This window comes from Antechinus flavipes, chromosome 1, assembly GCF_016432865.1.
Source record: "Antechinus flavipes isolate AdamAnt ecotype Samford, QLD, Australia chromosome 1, AdamAnt_v2, whole genome shotgun sequence".
Taxonomy (NCBI): Eukaryota; Metazoa; Chordata; class Mammalia; order Dasyuromorphia; family Dasyuridae; genus Antechinus; species Antechinus flavipes.
In genome coordinates, this window is record NC_067398.1 from 72,232,063 (window position 1) to 72,253,452 (window position 21,390).

The following is a 21,390-nucleotide window of genomic DNA, read 5'->3' on the forward strand; positions in this document are numbered from 1 at the left end:
CACAGGAAGGATATTTCTAAAAATACCCTATGCACAAAAGGGAAAAAAATAGATTAGTTTGTTCCAAAGATAAGAGTGTACAAGAAGACTGAAGGAATTCAAATTAAGTAAGAAAAAAAGACAAAAATACTGATGTTGTTTTATGTTATAATATTGCAGAAGATTATAAATAATAACAACAATAATAATGTGCAAGCTAAATTTCCTGTTATTCAGACCTATTTTCATTTTGACCACTTGGTGGCGATGAAAAGCACTCACTGTCCCAAAAGAATTTCCTCAATTTTGCCAGTACTAGTCTTTCCTGCCTGATATGCTATTTACCTGCATGAAGATAATCTGAGTGCACAGAAACAGTGATTCCTTTTAAGGAAAACAAAGAGCATGGAATTATTTTCCATGTATCAAAAATATACCACTTTTTAAAAACGTTAAAACAGTTTTATTCAAATGCAAACACAAATACATACACACATACACACAGAGTTTATGTAACACCACATATAAGCAAAACAAAACATAGGTCACTTTTGATTTCATAAAACACTTTATTTACAACAAAGCCTATGATTTAAGGCTAGTCATTCAGTCACTGGACCTTCAAGACTTGCTCTGTCTTCTCCTACTGTTTCACTTGTAGCTCATGGAATCATTTTAAAAGAGAAAATGGTCCTCCCTTGTAGAGTCAATTTTAAAAAGAAAATTGTTGGCAATATTGACAAGTGATGAACTACTCAACGGGAATCAAGATTCTGAACAGCTAAAGTAAAAGCTAGGGGGGCTATCATCTTTTGAGCTGAAGCAGTCAAGCCCTTGGGAGTGTTTCAGCAACAGCCAAATGACCTGACATGCTCACACAAACATCCATTTACTGTGTTGAGGGCTTTCTGTACTTCAAAGAAATGACTGACAGTATCAGAACATATCTACCTGCTCTTTCAGAAGTAAAGTCAACTAAAGAAACCTTAAGAGAGGAGTAAATTGAATTCAAAGTCTTGTAGGACCCAGAGTCCTTTTACCTGGACAAAGAATAGACAAGAGCACTGAGGTGGATTCTGGATTATCTGCCCTGAATTTACCTGTATGCCTGCCCACTGATGCTTGAAATGCTTTTAACAGCGAGAAGCTTTTCATTCTACATTCAGAGTGAAGCCTTCAATATAAATACCTTTTGGAGATTTAAAACATTAAATTAACCTTAAACTATAAAATCAGTCTGTCCAGATCTTTTTAAAGATTACACTTTGACAGAGGATGAAGGAAAAAAAAAACTATATATTTGAGAATTTGAGAAGGTGCAAGTGAAGAGAACAAAAAGGGAAAAGGAAATCATAAAGTAAAAGTTGGAGATAATAAAAGATAAATTATACTTCATGATCTTACATCCTTAGTTCTACTTAGTAGCCTGGGATATATGCGCCTGTAAACATGCATACACACACACACACACACACACACACACACACACACACACAATGTTTTATTTGAGTCGTTGAAAATCAGAGCTATGTTCAAATCAGATGACAAAAACTTGAATGCTAGATATAAAGTCGTAATTTAGCCACAGAAACTTGTGTTGTGTGAAAGCTTCCTTCACAGTGGGTCAGAGCCAACTAGTCAGAATACTGAAACATGCCTATGGGCAAAGCATCATTGACAGCTAGCACTCTCATGAGTTGCTGAATCTGTTCTCACAGTCTTAACTCTTTGAGTAATTTTTTTTTTTTCTGACAGAGTTTAGGATATGTGAAGTAACACAGAGGGCTTAAATGAACACCTCACAGCAATAGTCAAGTCACCTAGATGTTTAACCCATATCTGCCACTATATAAAAGTTTGTCTGAATTTAGTTGCCAAGAACTGGAAACAAAGTAGATGCATATAGATCAAGAAATGATAACAAATTATATAAATGAATATAATAAAATATTGCTACGACATAAGAAACAATGAATATAAAGAATATAGAGATACAAATAAAGTTATATAAACTTCAATTTAAATAGAAACAGGAAAACAATATATACAATGACTTCAGACATAAAGGATAATTATGAAAAAGAAATTGAATACTGAATTATTATAATGGCAGAGCTTGAATCCAAAGACAAGAACATGCACTTTCACTCTTCTTTGCAAAGGTGAAGTGTATGAATATAAAAGCCTATGCATATAAAACATTATATTTCTTTCAAACAATTGTTTTTTTTATAATCTTGCTCAATTACTTTTTTCCTTCATTATCCCAAAAGTTGGATAATTAGGTAAAGAAACTGGAAGAACAATAGATTTAGAGCCAAAAGGGATTTTAGAGACCATCTAAATTCAATCATCTCATTTTGCAGATGAGGAAACTGAGGTTCTGACTGCTTAAGTGATTTGCTCAACATCAAACAGGTAGTTACAGAGACATTTAGATTCATATTCTATGACTGAACGCTTGCATATATATAATATATGAATAAAAATTCTGAAATGAAAAGAAAGTAAGAGGAAGTAAGAAGAATGTGATTTTTGGCCAAGTTGTTCCCTTTCTCTTCTCTTCAGTTTTCTGCCTTATAAATGAATCACACTGAAAGCCTTAAACTAGGAATTGAGAATACAAAAATAAACACAAATTAGTCCTTACCATTAAAAGAGTTTATATTTTAATGAGGAACATTCACTTGTATATGAGTAAGTAAATATGAAGGAGTTGTTTTTGTTTTGTTTTTGTTTTGTTGAGGACAGATAAGTGTCAGTTGTACATCAATACAGGCTTAATAGACAGAAAGCTAGGCCTAGCATAAGAAAGACTTTGCCCCTCTAGAGTTCACATCTGGCCTCAGACATTTACTAGCCATGTGACTCTATGACATCTAAAATTACTCCAGTTTGTCTCAGTTTCTTCATCTGCAAAATGAGGTGGAGAAGAAAATGGCAAGCCCTCCCAGTATCTTTGCCAATAAAACTCCAAATGAATTCATGAAGAATTGTACATCATTGGAATAATGCATTTTGTATCATATTACAAATACAAAGCAATTTCAAGAGGAAAACATTTCTAATAACTGGGGAAAAGGCAGACCCAATATTTGGAGGCAGTAGCAACTGAGTTTCTCTTTGAAAGAAACTTGTGATTCTAAGAGGCTGAAGTTGCAATTGGACAATTCTACTCTACATTTTTACTGAACTCTTCAGGACCAAGGATAGTCAAGTGTCCACTTGAACTGAGACCTAAATGGGTTAAACAAAATAAAATATAGAGTTCACTCAAGTATAAGAGGATGTATATATTTCCCCACAAATATAAGAGATGAAGCTGTTCCTGGACCATGAAGATTAGACCATTATATTTACTCACTATTTTTCCTTTCAATTCAGAGGCAGGATCCTACTGTTTGTTTTCTAGAGGATGGGGCAAAGAGGTGAAGCATCTTGTCAGTGCATGTCTGAGTAATTGGAGAAGAAATTCAAACACAGCTTATCCCCTTAGGCAACAATGGCTCTCTGCATGATCTTCACAGTCCTATGGGCAAAAGTAACATACTCTGAATCTGTTGTGGATTTTTTATCTATCTACCCTTGACATTTTCCAAGACAAAATCTTGCAAACCTAATCATGGGATCTGAATGGAATTACTAAAGTTAGGACTATACTAGTTGAGGTGATTAGAAAGATCTTAGATTCCTGTTTCCCAACATGTCCATATCTACTGCCAAAGTTCATTAAATCCCCACAAAGAGAAAAAAGTATTGTATCTGAAGTCAGAAGACCTGGCATCACACCCCCCTCCTGTTACTTTCTAGTCATGGGATTTTAGACAAATCATGTGACCTTTCCATATATATATCTATATCTATCTATCTATAGCTGAAAAATGAGGGGAGGGTTTAGGGCACCACCAAGTCCTTTGAGTTTTAAGCAGTGGCTAGTAGTTCTCTCGAGAGTAATCTTGTTATTGAATTACCTCAGTTTACGGCTAAGCATAGTGGGGTTTCTAATCCCACTTTGTACCTTGGTTTTAGTGTCTTTTTGGTACTTCTAAGGTCCCTTCTGACTTTAAATTCTAATCTTAGTAGCTTCTTTCTCTTAATGCCCAAAAGACTCCTTTAAAATGTAAGCATATTTTATCAGCTAATATTTATATAGAACTCTAAGACTTACAAAACATTTTATAGTACATATTTTATTTGCTTCTCATTGTAGGTATTATTATCTATATTTTGAAGGTGAAGAAATGGAGGCTGAGAAACTTGCTCCTGATCACATAATCTGCCAGTTTTAGAGGCGAAAGTTAATTCTTTAAAGGCATTATTAGTTCATCAGATCAGTTATCTCTTATTTCATAAAACAGAATGTCTACTTGCATAAACTTGACCAGATCTCTCTATCTATGTGTATAGCTACACACACAAACATACACACATACACATATGTATAGATATATGGATAAATAGATCTATATCTGTGTGTATATCTCTATACATACATAGAGATAAATATTTATCTCTCTATATGTAGAGGTTATACATACAGATATAGATATCTAGATGGATAAATAGAGATAGAGATAGATAGATAGGTATGCTTTAATTAGAGGTAAAGAAGGCAAGAGAAAAAAGGTCTGGAGTGGAGGGGTGGTGCTTGGCAGTGGAGAAGAACAGGCATACCACAGACAGGATTCTTGGCCAATTAAGAAGCCAGACATGGGCAGGAGGAAAACATGACAATTGAGAGAAGAGGGAAGAAAAAGCTTCAGCAGAGTGACAAGACAGATTTCACTCTTTTACTTACAACTCACTCTGACTGTAGTAAGGGCTCAAAGCAATTCTTTTTTGATCTCCAAATGGACCTATCCAGAAATCTCTCTTTTTCAAATCCTGTGATTTTAGGAGCACCTGAGGCTTTAAAGTGAAGTCAGTGTGTGTCTGACATCATCCCTTCCCTCAGACTCTGAGAAAGTGTAAGCTGTGTCCTGGCTGTACCCCAGCGTCTAACAGAAATAGAACGAAGAATGAAATCCAGCTGGCTGGAACTCAACCTTGGCCAGACCTAAATGGTGCTGATAAGCAAAGGAAGTGTTTCAAGCCAGAGGGTCAGGAATGCAAACTAAAGAATGGGCACTCTATGTAAGACATAGACGAGTAATTAAAGACTTCCTCCTGGATTCAAAACACCTGTAATAGGGATGGGTTTTCTCTTCTTTCCTTCAAACACCTGCCCCAGAAATTGTCCCTTCTTCTCAAAGGCATGCTTCTATCGTGTCATACACCAGTGGGACATGCACGTAAAAATGAACAATCTATTGGGGGCAAAAATCAGAAACCAACATGTTATTTGGTACGTTATAGGAGGGAGAGTTGAGAGAGAGCTCTTCCATAACAAGGATTATTTCCAGCTGTGTCTATAGGGCATCTTAATCACCAGTACTCTAGACTAATCCTTTCCTCCCTTAGGTAATTGTTATTCCAGGATCCTCCTCATGTGCCAACTTGGGAAGCTGTCCTCAACAAATAGGACACAGGATTCCATATTTTGACAACTAAGTTCCTCTCTTCTAGCAGAGATAGAATGCTGAAGCAGCAGAACATTAACCCTAGACTCAGAGAATCTGGATTAAAGTCCCCAGCTCCTCATTAATTGTCTGTGTGATGTTGGGAATGTTACTTACCCTCCTGAGGCTTTAATTTCCTTATTTCTAAAATGAAAGCTGTTGTACTAGGTGCCCTCAGAGTTCTTTCTCTGTTTTGAATGTAATTTTATTCCACATACTTAAGCAGAGCTCCAGTGAATTTCAACTCTTATTGCCAACCATATTCACTCTCATTATTATTGAGCTCAATACAATCATATTTGAAGGACATGCAAATTTAATGCTGTGGGATCATCTGGGCCAAAGGTGTAGTAAACACACACCAATCACTGCTAGGTTGTGGCTTACAACATCTTTTCCTGACATGACCCCAAGTTCCTGGGCACACACTCCCTGCCACATAAGGAATTCACCTCATTCGTATGCAGTGATAGTATTTTAAAAGTCAACACATTACATAACAGGAGGAATTTCCTTAAAGAGTAAAATGTTATGGTGCAAATTTGGTCAGACTAGTAAATCAAACATAGCACAGAAGTATGCAAGCAAGCAGCCAAAAGAGCTGGGCTTCCCCATTCTGGGGCAAATACAAATTTGGCTCCACCAAGTAAACTTGCATGCCCTGACATTCTTTTCTATTGTTGCCTTTTTATTGGCTTCAAAACAAAAGGTATCAATGAGAAAACCTTTAATCAACCCTTTTGTTCAGGACAGGCATTCCAGCATCTCTTAAGACTCTCATCCTTAATTCTTTTCAGTAATTTGGTTGTTTTCAGGCAAGATACATAAGCCAAAAAAATATGAACACCATTAGGTAGGGACACGTGAATAAATAATATTTTTCTGTTTCTAGGTATTTTCTGATCATTGTAATTATTACCATCTTGTGGTTAAAAGGGCACTGGCCTGAGCAGCAAGAGGATTAATATCTCTTCCTAGCTCAACATTTTATTGATGACCTTGGGCAAATTCTTTCCTATGGTCCTTATCTGGACCATAGTTTCTTTATTTGAAACATAAGGAAGTTGGATTAAATTATCTCTAGAGCCCTTTCTACTTCTAAAAGTCTATAATATTATTTCTAATTGCCCAGGACATTTATTCCAATGTTCTCATAAGGATTTCTTCATTAATAAAATCTGAGGAGATGAGAGAGTTTATAAAGGATTAATACAAACTAGATAATAGATAGCTGAGGGATAGATTTAACTAAGCAAATTATAAAAGTGATTTTTTCATTTCACATCGCTGATAAACATTCCTCCATAATGAATTTGGATCATAATATGGTATAGTCTGGATAGCCAAACATAGCTGCCAAGGGACAGATTTGCTTTTAAACTCAACAACTCTGAAGAACAATTTTTAAAGATGAAGAAATTTAAAATTCATAACTAAATAAAAGGAGCAGTTTGGTGCACTGGAGAGAGGGCTGGCCTCAAAGTCAGTCTGATCTGGATTCAACTCCTGCTTTTAGCATATACTAGCTGAGTATTTGGACAAATCACATGATTTCTCAGTGCCTCCGACAAATGTAGGTAATCCCGGAGAAACTGAGGCAAGATAGAAATTAGAGAGGTTATTTTAGTATTTTATTAATTGGAGAGTATGATTGACTGGACAGGATTCTCGTCTCAAAGTATCCAGTTGAGAATGTGAGAATCCCAAATCTTTTATAGGATTTTGAAACAAAGAAAGAAAAAAGCGGGAAGGAGAAGTTTCAGGACCATTTGGTTCTACCAGGATGGGGGGAGGAGGGGAAGCTATAAATTCTTACTAGGAAGCAGAGTCAGGATGTCTGAATAAACAAAAGTAAAAGTGTCTATGAGGTATTTGGGATAGTCTTATCTTTTGATAAGTTCAGAAGGGGGTAGTGCCAAATTTCTTGAGGATAGAAGGAGTTAGGAGCCAGGAAGTCTGATCTCCCCCTTATCTTGAGTCTCGAATTAACAATAATGAACCAGAGCTGGGGTTTGCAACTAAGGGGATTAGGGCAGAACAGTTAAGGAAACTGAGGCAGAACAATTCAGGGAAACTCAGGATAATTAGGGAAACTAGTGCAGGGAAACTGAGGTAGAACAGTTCAAGGAGACTGTGGCATAATACTTAACCCTATAAATTGCAGCAAAAAATCTACATGTGTAAAGAAAAACTCCTCACTAGGAGCTCCTAATAATACAGATGAACTTATAAGTCTGTTTTTTTTTTTTTTAAAGGATCATTTAAAATCTAATTTCAAGGGGCAGCTAGGTGGTGCTGTGGATAGAGCACCAGTCCTGAAACTAGGAGGATCTGAGTCCAAATCTGATCTCAGACACTTAATACTTCTTCACTGTGTGACCCTGGGCAAGTCACTTAATCCCAACTGCCTCAGCCAAAAAAAAAAAAAAATCTACTTTCAATTATCTGTGCCAATAATATGAACAAAGAATATGGATATGTCCAGATCCTTAAAACATAATAAATATATCCTTCTGAGTTCCAACCCATGTGGAGATCCAGCTAGTCTACTTCTAGAAATACATAATAAAGGGGTCTTTCTTCCCATTTCAGAGTACATTCAGATATCCTTTGTTTTTTGTCAGTTTATTTATTTTTTATCTCCTTACTTCCTTGGAGCTTCTATTTATGTGTTTTTCTTTTCTCAATCTTAGATGTGTGATAGCCAGAGATGGGAAAACTCAGATAACTCTAAAACTTGAGAGCAATCCATGAACAACACAAGATACTGATAGAACTTTTCATTAATCATGGTCCCAGTGACAATTGGAAACCCAAAACTCTTGGCAGCAGTAGCTAAATATAGTGAGGGCTCCATTCTTCAGGTCTAAGGAGTGACCTGCTTGATTCAGTCCATCAAAGGAATCAGTCCAATTGAATAAAAGGACTTAACTTAAATTTGGGCACTGTCACACACACTGGCAGGAAATCCATAAAGGACAAAAATTAATGACCATATCCTTGAGTTTAGGGGGAATGTTTTATAACAACCATCTTAAGTCTGAGTATACATTTTCAGGAACTGAATGCAAGAAATATACTTTTCCGTTTGGGAGAATATTATAGTTTGGTCCTTGCAATACCCTCTTAGTAAACAGCCTTCTGTAAAAGCTAATTACTATAATTAGGTTAATTGATAGTGAGGTGAATGTTATCTGTTTATCAGAAGAACATTAATGCTGAGCCTAATATAATAAAAATGGCAATTCTGCCTAAATTGATCTACTTTTTCAGTGCTATGCCAATCAAAATGGCAAAACATTATTTTATAGACCTAGAAAATATAACATAAATAATAAATATAAAATATTTAAAATTATAATTTCAAATTATAAAAATATTATATATTTTAAATTTTATATTTAATTTTTTGTTTTTATTTATATTATTATTTTTTAAGTAATAGTATAAATATAAAATTCATCTGGAAGAAGAGAAGGTCAAGAATATCAAGGGAATTAATGAAAATAAAAACAGAAAGGATGGTGGCTTGGTGGTACCAAACCTAAAATTATATTATAAAGCACCAAAACCATTTGGTACTGGCTAAGAAAAAGGGTGGTGGATTAGTGGAATAGATTAGATGCACACAACACAATAACCAAGGCCTATAGCAATCTAGTATTTGACAAACCCCCAAACTTTAGCTTCTGGAATAACAACTCACTATTTGACAAAAACTGCTGGAAAAACTGTAAAATAATATGTCAGAAACTTGGCATAGAACTACATCTTATATTCCATACCAAAATAGGGTCAAAATGTGTACATGATTTGGACATAAAGGATGATATCATAAACAAATTAGGACATTGCACAGAATAGCAGCAAGAATGTGAGATGATCAACAATGAAAAGCTTGGGTCTTCTTAGTAGTTCAGTGATTCAAAGCAATTCCAATAGAGTTTGGACAGAAAATGCCACCTACATCCAGAAAAAGAAGTAAGGAAACTGAATGTAAATCAATTCACTTGTTCACTTTTTTTTTCTGTTTTTTTTTTTTTTTAATCTCTCCCATGGTTTTCCCCTTTCACTCCGATTTTTCTCTCCCAACATGATTCATAAAGCAATGGGTGTTAAAAAATAAATTAAAAAATGAGATTAAAAAACCAAACAAAAAGGACGCTAATGGGGACTCCTAATCAAGAATATTAGAAACTTTCAAACCTTCTATAATACTAAGAAGAGACATTGTTAATTATCCCTTGAGGTACTAACCTGCCAATGACTGTGGTGGTAGGGAGAGGATGACCAGAGAGGATGACCAGAGAAGGCACTATAGAACTACCTAAAATACAACCCTGAATTACTATAAATATTACATTTATAAACTATGTATCCCTTATTATGTTATCATTTTTATCATATTTAAATCCATTTTCACTGCTTTGTTTTGAGTTCTTTTCTTTTCTCATACCTTTTATAAGCTCTGCCTTTGGTTCATTTTCATGAAGTTTACTTTCTGATGGTGGGAATGGATTAATTCCCTATCAAGGAATTGAGAGAAAATGAACCTTCACTACATGGCAGTGCTATAATTCCTTTAATATAACACTTGCCCACTTTTCAACATGCTTATATCAATAAAAGAACAGCCCTTAGTTTAGCAACTTACAATTAAGTGAGTTATGCTTAGCTGAAAGAGTCATAGACCTTAGGTTCACTGAACATGTGAAGTCTATGCATAATAGTTCATTTAAGTGAGAACATACTTTTAAACTTCCTAATGTTACAATTATGATATTTTCTTATTTCTGGACAACTCTGAATAGCAAAAGCTTCGGCTCAGAGCAGGGGGAAGAACAAAGAATCATCAGGCTTACTATATTATCCCCAAGTATAAAATGTGGTATTTATAACACTGCACTAAAGTCTCACTCTGATAGATAATCATAATGTGAAGATTACCTCGATATGCCCTAGTTCAGTGTGTGCAAGCTCTGGGAGACCATAGGGATCCTTTTGGCTCAAATATGTGCCTGGTGTTAGACTGAATGTTTACTGCTGAAAGTCTAGCTTAGCTAAGTTTCAAGTCTCAGTAGTGGATTGGTCATAGGGTAACGAACTTTTTGGATATAATCATTCAATAAAACATTCTACTATAACAAAGAAAAGTCTCTTAGTGCATTTCTAGTACTTCTCAGCTCTTTCCTAAAACTTCTTAGCTCTTAAAAGTAATCAAGTTAGAACTCTACTTTTTAAGGTTACTTTAAGGTAATTAAAGTATATTATTATAAATCTCAGGTATTTTTTATTAAGAGTTGTATGCTACAAATCTCCAAATTGATTCTCTAGTTTTCAACCATGTTAGGAGTCCTAAATGCTCAATGTCATCATTTCAAAAGTCAAGATTATTGATTCACTGTGATTGATGCATCAATGAAAATGCACTGAAAATCATAGTTTAGCATACTATTAAGGAAACATATTCTTATTAACCCACAAAATGGATGTCCCTATGTAAGGTTACCTTACTTACAATGGACAGCTTACTTGTATAATTTGAACAATGAGTTTTTATTTTGCCCCAAAAGAGATTAAATCTAACCCTTAAAGATTCACCCTTTTGGAATTCATGCCACTCTTTAAAAAATACAACTTATAGGATCAAAAAGTTGAAAGGGAAGTTAAAGATTAAATAGTTCATTCCATATCTTAAGAAATTCCTTCCATCAATTAAAACATTGTGGACTCTCACTAAAATGGTATAAGGAGAACCTACATAACAAGGATCACTTTATAATGAACTTCTTTGCATTTTTAAATAGTACACTCCATTTGGATAGGGTCCAACGTAGACTTGCTTTTCACCATATTCTATAGCAAAGAGGATTTTTAGCAAAGTTCCAATATGTGTATGCTTTCATTTACATGTGGTATCATTATTCCCAGAAGCCCAAGCAATTTTGATACAAAGTATTCATTCAAAGACCCTCATTTACATAGATTTGACTATATTTTAAGTCATGTATTGCTTATAAATGATGATATTTAATTCATCCCCCTAGTTCAGTTCTAGTAAAATAGATTACTGAACAGCTACTATGAACAGAGTAGCTTATTAAGTGACAATAATGGTTGAATACCACAATGACTAAGAGGGGTTTATGATAGACATTAGTGATGAATAGTGTTGGAGGAAATACAAATATATATATATAACCGAAATGCAAAAAAAATTGTGATAAATGTCAAAGTACTAATCAAAGAATATTTAATATCTTAGAAGGAAAGAACTATTGCTAATCAGTGGAATTAAGGAAAGCATTATGGAAAACATGGCATTTCAAACTGAATCTTAACCAATAAGTAAGTTTTCAATAGGTAAAAATGAAAAGTAGAGTGGGGAAAGGCTATTCCAGAGAGAATTGCATGAACAAAAGCAAAGAAACCAAAAAGCATGGATATATATGAATAGTAGTACGTAACTCACTCTTACTGGAGTTAAATCTGTGAAAGCAATTTGATTGAGATTAGACTCAAAAGGTAAATTGAGCTTAGAATGTAAAATTAAGAATCTGTATTTTATTTGTTAGGCGGTACCATTCTTTAAAAATTCCTTAGATAGGTCCAAACTCTTGAAAGGCTCTGAAATGAGACCTGTACATAAGGAAGATTATTATGGCCACAATATGAAATATTTCAATTTAATGAAGTGAACATTTTGATAGTGACTATAGTGTTGTAATAAGTGATGTGAACAGAATGAATAGGAAAAAAAAAAGCTTTAAGAGTCAGAAGGACCTAAATTTAAGTCCTGTTTCTGACACATACTGGTTGCATGCGCCTGCAAACTTAATCTTAGATGAGACTCTCCAAAACTAAATGGCAGAGCAGGTGTTGGCCAGCATTAATTAGAAAGAAGTTTTTCACTTGTGGATTCTTCAGCCTACTGAAATCACAGATGCAGGCTCTATCCCTAGAGTGCTAGAGCTACAAACACTAAACTGGAGCATTCCCTGACATTGAGGCAATCACATTTTACTAAGAGGGCACCAAACATCTGAAGACAAGTAAACAGAAGTTAATTTGAGGACAGAGTTAGCGCTAAGAATTAGAGAAAAAAAGGAAGGTTTCATAGCATAGTAAACTAAGCTGAGTTCATCTGTGCTGAGTCTCAAAGGAAGAGAAGAATTTTGAGAAGCAAAGATGAAAAGGGAGTACATTTCAAGCAGATGCCTGGAGGGTAGAGTGGACAATAAAACAAAGGGGAAAAATTGGTAATAGGGTTTGGCTAAACATAAAGTGTGTAAAAGAAAACAATGTAAGATTTTGTTGGAAAAATCAATTTGTGCCATGTTTTGGAAGGCCCTAAATACCAGGTACTTTAAATACCATCTATGTATGTATGTATGTGTGTATGTATATGTAGATCCAAATAAACACATGTATTTAAGGTATTTCTATATGAACAATATAGAATGCATATAATATATGGTTTGTACATAATGATACAAGTCTCATCCCAAGGAAGTTATAAAGATAAATGTGAAAATTCAAGACCATGTAATATAAATGTGAGATGATTGACAAAAGAAATATAATATTGGAATCAAAAGAGAATAATAATGCTCATGTAGTAGGCAACATAGTACAACGAATATATATTGCTGAATTAGGAGTCTGGAAGACTTTGGAAGACTTTGCAAATTCTGCATCAAATACTTACTACCTACGTGATCCTAGGCAAATCATTTAACTATTCTGATCCTCAATTTCCTCATCTGTAAAATATGATGGAGTAGGTAGAATTTGGGCTAAGGTCTACCTGGACTGCTAGGGTCCTTCCCTCTTATAAATCTACAGCCCTGTTTCTTTCAGTTGCAAACCTCCATTTCCAACAGCCTACTGGCCTTTTTATACAAAACACATCCAAAGATCAATCTGTCCTCCTTTGCCTAACACTGCTCTTCCTTCTGATTTCCTTAATTATGTCAATGAAATTCCCTCATGCACAGAACCATATTGCCATCTTAAACTTTCTTTTGGATTATATCTTCTCCCAATCAATTTTCTTTACAAAATGTTTTCTTATTAACTTAATTTATGTTCCCACTTCTACTCAGAAGTTCTATAACCTGCCTCCCTACTTGCATATTCTCTGTTTGTATATCCCTGTCTTTCTCTCTTTCTCCCCTCTCCTTACCCCAAAATATATAAATAAACATATACAAATACATATAATCTGGGAGTAGAAAATATAGAGATGTTCTTTCTCTATTTATTTTTATGTATATATGTGTATAAATGTATATACATATACGTCCATCATTAGTGTTAGTGGCTGAGAAAAATAAATTCCACTAATTTTCGGACAAAAATAAAATTGTATAATATTATTCAATGAGATATATATATGTATATATATGCATATATGTGAATATACACATATATACATACACACACACACACACACACACATGCCAAAGGCCTTAATCCTTTAAAGGTTCCCTTGAGCTCCAGAATGGATTAGCAGCACTGGGCTAGCCATTCTTCTCTCCACTCTATGTTACTATTTATCTAAGATTATATAACAACTTGGTTACTCAGCCACTTCTTTGGATAAGGAAATTGCTTAGGCTAATTTAAGGGAAATATAGAATTTAGAATATAGAATTTAAGGGAATTATAGAAAAATGGTACATCAAAATGAATATTAAAAAGTGTGACAACACATAGAATGATGGTGTTGGACTTAGTATTAACTGATTTCAAATTCTGCCTCTGACATTATCTATGTGACCTCACTGAACCTCGGTTTCTTCATCTGTAAAATGAGATAGTACTAATAGAGCCAGCCTGAAGCTCAAAAGATATGATACATATAAAGCCCTTTGTAAGTTTTAAAACACTATCTTAATGTTGCTTCTTATTAATACTTTTGATACAAATGCCAGTGCATTGTATAATGGGAGTTCCAGTTCAGCCTCAGATGCTTCATAGCTATGTGACTTTGGATTTATGGCTTTATCTTTCTCTAACTTTTTTCATCTTTAAAATGGGAACAATAATAGTACCCACTTCACAAAATTTGGGGAGGATCAAATGAAATAGTAATTAATGCACTTGGTTTTATTATTGTTGTTGTTGTTATGATTAGTAACATTCATATTTTGTTATCATTTTGTTTTTTTGTCCAACTCTTCATGACTTTATTTAGGATTTTCTTGGCAAAGATATCGGAATGGTTTTCCATTTCCTTCTCTTGCTCATTTTACAGATGAGAAAACTGAAGCAAAAAGAGTTAAATGACTTGTCATGGTCATACAGTTATTAATTGTCCCAAGTCCCAGAACTCGGCTCTTCCAAACCACTGTATGTATTGCACCACCCATTTGTGCCACAAGCCAAGTACCATATGCCAATTACTATGCTAAGTGCTTTAAAAATATTATTGTTTTGATTTTTTTGATCAAATAGCTTTTTTCCTGATGAGGCAATTGGGGTTAAATGACTTGCCCAGGGTCACACAGCTAGGAAGTGTGAAGTGTCTGAGGCTAGATTTGATCTCAGATCCTCCTGATTTCAGGGCTGGTGCTCTATCCACTGTACCACCTAGCTGCACTTCTTCAAATAGCTTTTTTGATCATAACTATCAATTTTCAGAGAGATAAAGGCATTTCTGCTTATTAAAAATACTATTTGGGTCAGTTATACAACATTACTTGTGCAAACCTAAGGATCAAGATTTTTTTGTGTAACATGCCCATATACATCTTTCAGTACCCAAACTTACATTGCTGTTGTTCGGGCACGTTTGACTCTTTATGACTCCATTTGGGGTTTTTTTGTTGTTTGTTTTGCAAAAATACTGAAACAGTTTGCCATTTCCTTCTTTAAGTCATCTTACAGATGAGGAAACTGAAGCAAACGGGATTAAGTAATTTGCACAAGGTCACACAGATAGTAAGTGTCTGAGGCCACATTTGAACTCATATCTTCTTGATTCTAGCCCCAGCATTCTATCCACTGTACAACCTAGCTGCATGCAAACATTTATTTTGTAGACAAGTCTACTTTGTCTCTAAGTACAGCCAAGTTTTTTGTAGTATCTCACTACTCTGTATTCATCTGTGATGTAAATAATCAGTATCTTTCACTAGTCTTCTGGTTGGTCTGTGGTGATAGGGACTATCCATTTAGAGCACTCTATCCCCCACCAGCAGAGGCATTTTATGGTTGGTAGCAGCCATTAAGCCAGGCTGAAGCAGTGCTATTTCCTTTGCCTATCTTTAGGTTCCAATAGTTTCTTTCCTCCATTGCCACTGGTGCTAAGAAAGTGGAAAAGTAGGTTACCTGTTAGTCTGCATGATCCAGACCATGAAAAATAAAGAGTAGAGCTCAAATGTGTAATACTCATTCATACACCGGTCAACCAGATTATCATCAGAGATTTGTCAATTTTTCACACAATTTAGCACAATTCAATTTCTCAGACTGTAATTCAGGCTACATAACACACCTCCTGGTTATCTTCACTATAGATAACAACAATATATCAAATTAGGCAAAAAACATTTTTCAAGTATCTTTGTCTTTTTTTTTTTAAGCTCATCTTAAAATAATTATTCTGAATCACTCAAATCACTGGTACACTTTGGCAAATGGTTACTGACACCAACTCTCTAACTAGAACCCAATCAATTGTCTGTTTTACTTCTTTTTAATCTCTGGGGCAGTTTGACTTACTGGGCAACGTCCTAGTATTGGAATCAGAAAGACCTGAAATTAAATAATGTCTCAAATATTTACTACTTAAGTTACCTTGGACATGTCACTTAACCATCCCAAGTTAGGAATAATGGAAAATAGTAACCTTATAGAGCTAAAGTAAAGATCCAGTGAGATTCAGTATGTGAAGTACTTTGCAACCCCTAAAGCTTTGTGTAAATGTGAGCTATTATTATCCCATAAGCATTCCTTTTGTAGCCTAAATCCACAATGGGCGATATATTTTATTTTTGCGAATTTTGTCCCATTAGCTATCGGCTGAAGTAAGTGTCACAAATAACCTTTGAAATTACCTTATATTAGAAAGGGGTAATATATTTAAGCAGTAATAATTTTAAATGAAAAGCAGTTGATTAAGGTAGAAAACCTAGTTGCAATTCTATCCAAATGTTTATATCTTACAATTCAGTTCAGTGTCAGAGCAGAGTAAAGGAATTAATTCATATCAAACAGATAATTTTAAAAGATGGCAATATCTATGAAAATCTTCTTCAATAGTTTCGAGATGCTAGATTAAGCAGGATCCTGTATTTTTAAAACTATCCAAGAAGGCAAAAATCATTTAGCAACGGCATGATTGATTTTTAACTCTTACCATGAACTCTTCTAGAGTTTGGTACGTCTTCCCCCGGAACTCACAATAGTTCTTCCTCTCTTTGCACTGAGGACAACACTGGCTGGTATCTACATGGATGCATCGAGGGTGGAGTCTTGGGCACTCAGGCTGAATGCACAGAGGTCCCTCCTCAGTGCAAAGGCAAGGGCAGGCTGAGGGACCAGGAGTAAACTTCTCTCCGATAGCATAAACAAAGCCACTCTCATCCACACAGCCCTTCCCTCGGTAGTCTGGATAAGCATACTCCTCCGGGGGTTCCGGGGTAGCCAAGGCTTCGGAAAGAGACGCATCTTCTGCAGCCAGAGCTTCTTCCTGAACACTCTCCTCTGGCTCTTGGGCTTGCAAATTTCCAGGCTTACTGCTCATCCCTTGGCTATTCCAAGTCTGTTTCTGTTTGCTCCAAGACTCTTTGCTGGAATAATTCCGGCTTCCTTTGCTCTTCCCATCCCTGGAGCTGCCCTCCTCCCGCCCATTCCTAGTGATTTCATTCATTTTCCCTGGGCCTGTCTGGCTCTGAGTGTCCCGGGCTGCGTGGTCTCTCTTCTCTTGATTGGTTTTAATCTCCTGTTTGTCCTGAGTCTTGGCCAGTTTTTCCAGAGGTATGGTTGGGCTACAGAGGGCAACCATTAGACAGCATGTTACCAGGAGGGAACTTGAGAGAGCTCCAATTGCCATTGCAGTAGAACTGGGCATCACCTACTGCATCCCAAAGGGGAATGGGGGGGAGGGAGGGAGAGCGTCTGCATTCAACATCAAAGGGAATCACTATGTAAATCCACAGTCCCTGGGAAGAAAACAATTAGAAACACTTCAGCCTATAATGTTTCATTCTGCATTCAAAGGATGGCAGAGGCTCTTTAAGGCCAAGCTGTTGCCTACATAGTTAATTACTTTAAATATTAGGACAAACACAGACAAAAAAAAAAAAAAGGCACAGGCTTATTGTAGGATGTAAAGCCCATCTTGTAATGCCTTTCAAAATAAATGTTCCTACAATCAAGTGTGGCTCTTTAAATCCCAACAAAGTCCAGAGTAAACAGTCAATAAATGTTGTTTCTTCTTCTCTCTCTCTCTCTCTCTCTCTCTCTCTCTCTCTCTCTCTCTCTCTCTCTCTCTCTCTCTCTCTCCTTCCGTCTCTGTCTTTCCCTTCCTCCTTTACTTTCCCTCTCGATTTTTCTCCTCCCTCTCTCTCTTTTTTTTCTCTGTCTCTTCTATCTCCCTCTCCTCCCTTTCCCTCTTTTTTTCCCTTCTTCCTCTTTCTCCCTCTCCCTCTTTCTTCCTCTCTCCCTTCCTTCCTCTGTTTCTCTCTCCCTCCCTCTCTCTGTCTCTTCTCTGTCTCTCTCCTCTCTCTTTCCCCTCTACTCTCTCCCTCTCCCTTGGCTTGTGTCTAGGATGTATTTCATTAATTTTTTTTTTTTGCAATCCAAAAAGGGTCTTCTTTTTAAAAAGCACTATCTGATAGTGGATAGGTTTGAAAGCACTTGTAAAAATGTATATCGAAAGCAGCAAAGGCAACCCAGGTCCCTAACCCCTATCCCTAACTGAATTTCTAAGACTGACCAAAAGTAATTTGAGGTTGCTAGTCAGATGGAAATTAAAGTAAAATCAATAATAACACTGTCACTACTCCTCAACAAAAATGATCTGTTTTAGAGTATTGTGCAGTAGTTGTGATTTAAAGCTATACACACTTAGGTATGGAATAAATCAGAGAAACCAAATCTTATTGACAGAAAGCAAAGCCCCTTCCAATAATTTGATGAATATAGTTAACTTAAAAATGATAATTAAAAAAAAGGTTGTTGGTTGGAGTTGTGGGAGATTGGGGAAGGATGAAATGGGGGGGGGAGGAATAAAATCACTAGGCCTCCATAATGGGCAGTACCCTGGGAAGAAGTCACTGGACCTTTTTCTTGTGTTACAACAGCCCATGGCAAAAATACTAAAATGACCCACCTCTACAGTTGAACCTTGCCCTCCCTTTATACTTGGCTCTGTAGGCTCATCAGCTTGGAGAGAGTTGATGCAACCCAATCAGTTTCTCTTATCTCTTGCAAGATAAGGTTAGGTGATGGAAAGGGGGGAAGAAAAAACACCCAATAAGGCATCATGAGCCCCACCTTTCTGAGGAAAGGGGGCATACAAACAAAATAAAAGTAAGGAGAGAGGGGAAAGCAAAGACAATACAACTGTGGTCTTCCCCATACTTCATCCTGGGCTTCTAAAAGTTTGTGACTTTTGATGGACAAAGAGACGAAAATGGCAAGGGATATGGGAAGGAAACCAATGTCTACCTGGTTAACCCATTCAGCCCAAAGCGCCTACCCTGAGATTTGCCAAGAAGCTTTCCTTCAGCTTTCTCTTCCCAGCCAGACCACTATACCCCTGCCCTTTCCACTCCACAAGCTTGTCTATCCTGGGAGAAGGTACCCTTATTTACAAAGTTTCCTCACAAGCTGTGGGGGGAGGGCACTGGACGTATTGCCAAGTCAGAGGAGTGCAATGTAATGGTAACTCAGAAAAAAATTTCCCCGTCCCTGTACCCACTCCCTGTTCTCCCACCAAACGAAGCTCTACATGCATGCATACGCACATGCACACATGCATGCATACATGCGTACATACATGGGTTCCGAGCTCGGGCTAGATCTCTTTATCCCCGTTGGCTCTTGGGATGAAGTGACAGCAGCTTCCACCGAGCTTCGGCTCCCATACTCCGGCCAGAGAGGGGACCAACAGCCCCAGGGACCTGCAGAGTAAACACACAGGGAGCACATCCACCTCTCAACCCTTGGAGCATCCGCTAGGCTAAAACATCTCTGGAGGTTTTTCCTTCCCCTTTCTATTTGTTTTTCATCCTGGCTAAAACTCGCAGCAGACACTCCCTCCCCCAAATAGAAAGAGTCCCCGGAGTCTTCAACGTTAAACGCAGAACGAGGGATGCCTCTCAGCCTGCCCCATCCTCGTCTGGTGGGGCGGTGGGTGCTCCTCCCTCTGGGCGGTGGTCTTCTTGCCCTCTCCTAGGCGAGTCTTCCTGGTGCAGGATGCGGACTGACTCTGGGATGGCTTCAGAAGCCTAGGCTTGGAGATGCAAGTCCAGCCACTCGGCAGCTTAGGACAGAGCACAGCAGAGAGCAAACGCTACCAGCCGGGCTTGCCAAGTCAGAGTGAGAGGCCAGAGGGGGAGCTGAAGTCCTTCTGCAACCAGCGCTCCTCTCTCCCCCGGAGCTGGGGCTGCAGCCACACATCTGGCTGCACCACACTGGTCTCTCCTTCCCCCTCACATGCGCGCGCTCCAGCTGTTCTCCTTATCCTTGCTCAGCCTTCCCTCATGCGTTCTTTGCATCCTCCTTTGGTCCTTCATCACCCCTTCTCGGTATGTACGTGTCTGACTCCTCTATGTCTGCCCTTCACTAACTCTCATTTTCAGTTTTCGTTTTAACATCTGCCTTTTATTGTGTCTCTTTAACTCACCTGCCTCATCTCTCCTGTTGCTCCGTCTTTCTGATTGTCCATTTCTCTTCTTGCACCTCAACCCTCCTTCCCATCCTACACCCCAATCCCTATCGATGCTTGTATTTTATCTCCTTTTGTCAGTCACTTTTACCCTACTCTTTCTTTCCTCTTAATTTTGTCTCCTGTCTTCTTTCTCATTTCCTCATTCCTTAATGTCCTCCCTTCTTTTCCCTTTCCACTAACACTCCCATCACAATTTAGCGGGAAAGCCTGATCAAATTACATCCATCTGTAAGTTCCTATGACTTTTTTAGATGAGCTTGTGGGGGATGGGATTGGAGGCTAAATTTTTATGTTTCTTTACATGCACTTTCCCCATCCTCAACCCAATCCCTCCCTTACTATAGATCCATAAGTAGAGTCTAAAACTTTGTAGAAAGGAAACTATATACACAGACATTGTATTTTGGGAAGCTGTGCACAGCATTCCATGTAATCGACTAATTTATTGTTGTTAACTTTGGTAGGCAGGATAGTTTGTTTGCTGACATTAATGTGTTTCGGAGATGTTTTTGGAACCTGTTGTACATTCAATCAGATTGCCACATGACTTCCATAACTTAGAAAGAAGCAACCATGCATAAACAATTTAGCACAAACACACTCATAAAAATTAAATTATTACAAGCAGGGCTGGTTACCCCTTATGGCTCTGGCTTCCTCATGCATTCCACATCTTTTTATACAGATGAATTCCATTAAAATGACTAGAATGAGAAATTCTTGAAAACAAAAACAAGTTCCCTGAGAAAGGTGTTCAGATTTCACCATTTTAATTTTGTCATGATTGGATAGAATATTATGAACTGGTATTTAAATGATCTTCAAGTTTCCCTTTCTACACTATCTTCTGCTTCTCTTCCTTTGCTGAGTCACATTCCCCAGTAGATATGGATGGGAGGAGTGGAGGAAAACAAGGGGGCTATAGCAAACAAGAAAAATCTGGGTTTG

General features: G+C 36.9%; 1 protein-coding gene across 1 annotated transcript in view; it reads right to left on the bottom strand.

Annotated features, from left to right (window-relative positions):
* VWC2 (von Willebrand factor C domain containing 2) overlaps nt 1-20,673 on the bottom strand; it is a 194,300-nt gene extending 173,627 nt beyond the window's left edge. The window contains exons 1-2 of the mRNA XM_051984374.1: nt 19,549-20,673; nt 16,903-17,707 (exon numbers count right to left, since the gene is read on the bottom strand). Coding sequence (XP_051840334.1) covers nt 16,903-17,616 — 714 coding nt within the window. The 5' untranslated portion in view covers nt 17,617-17,707; nt 19,549-20,673. The remainder of the gene's footprint in view (nt 1-16,902; nt 17,708-19,548) is intronic.
* Between the last annotated feature and the right edge of the window lie 717 nt (nt 20,674-21,390).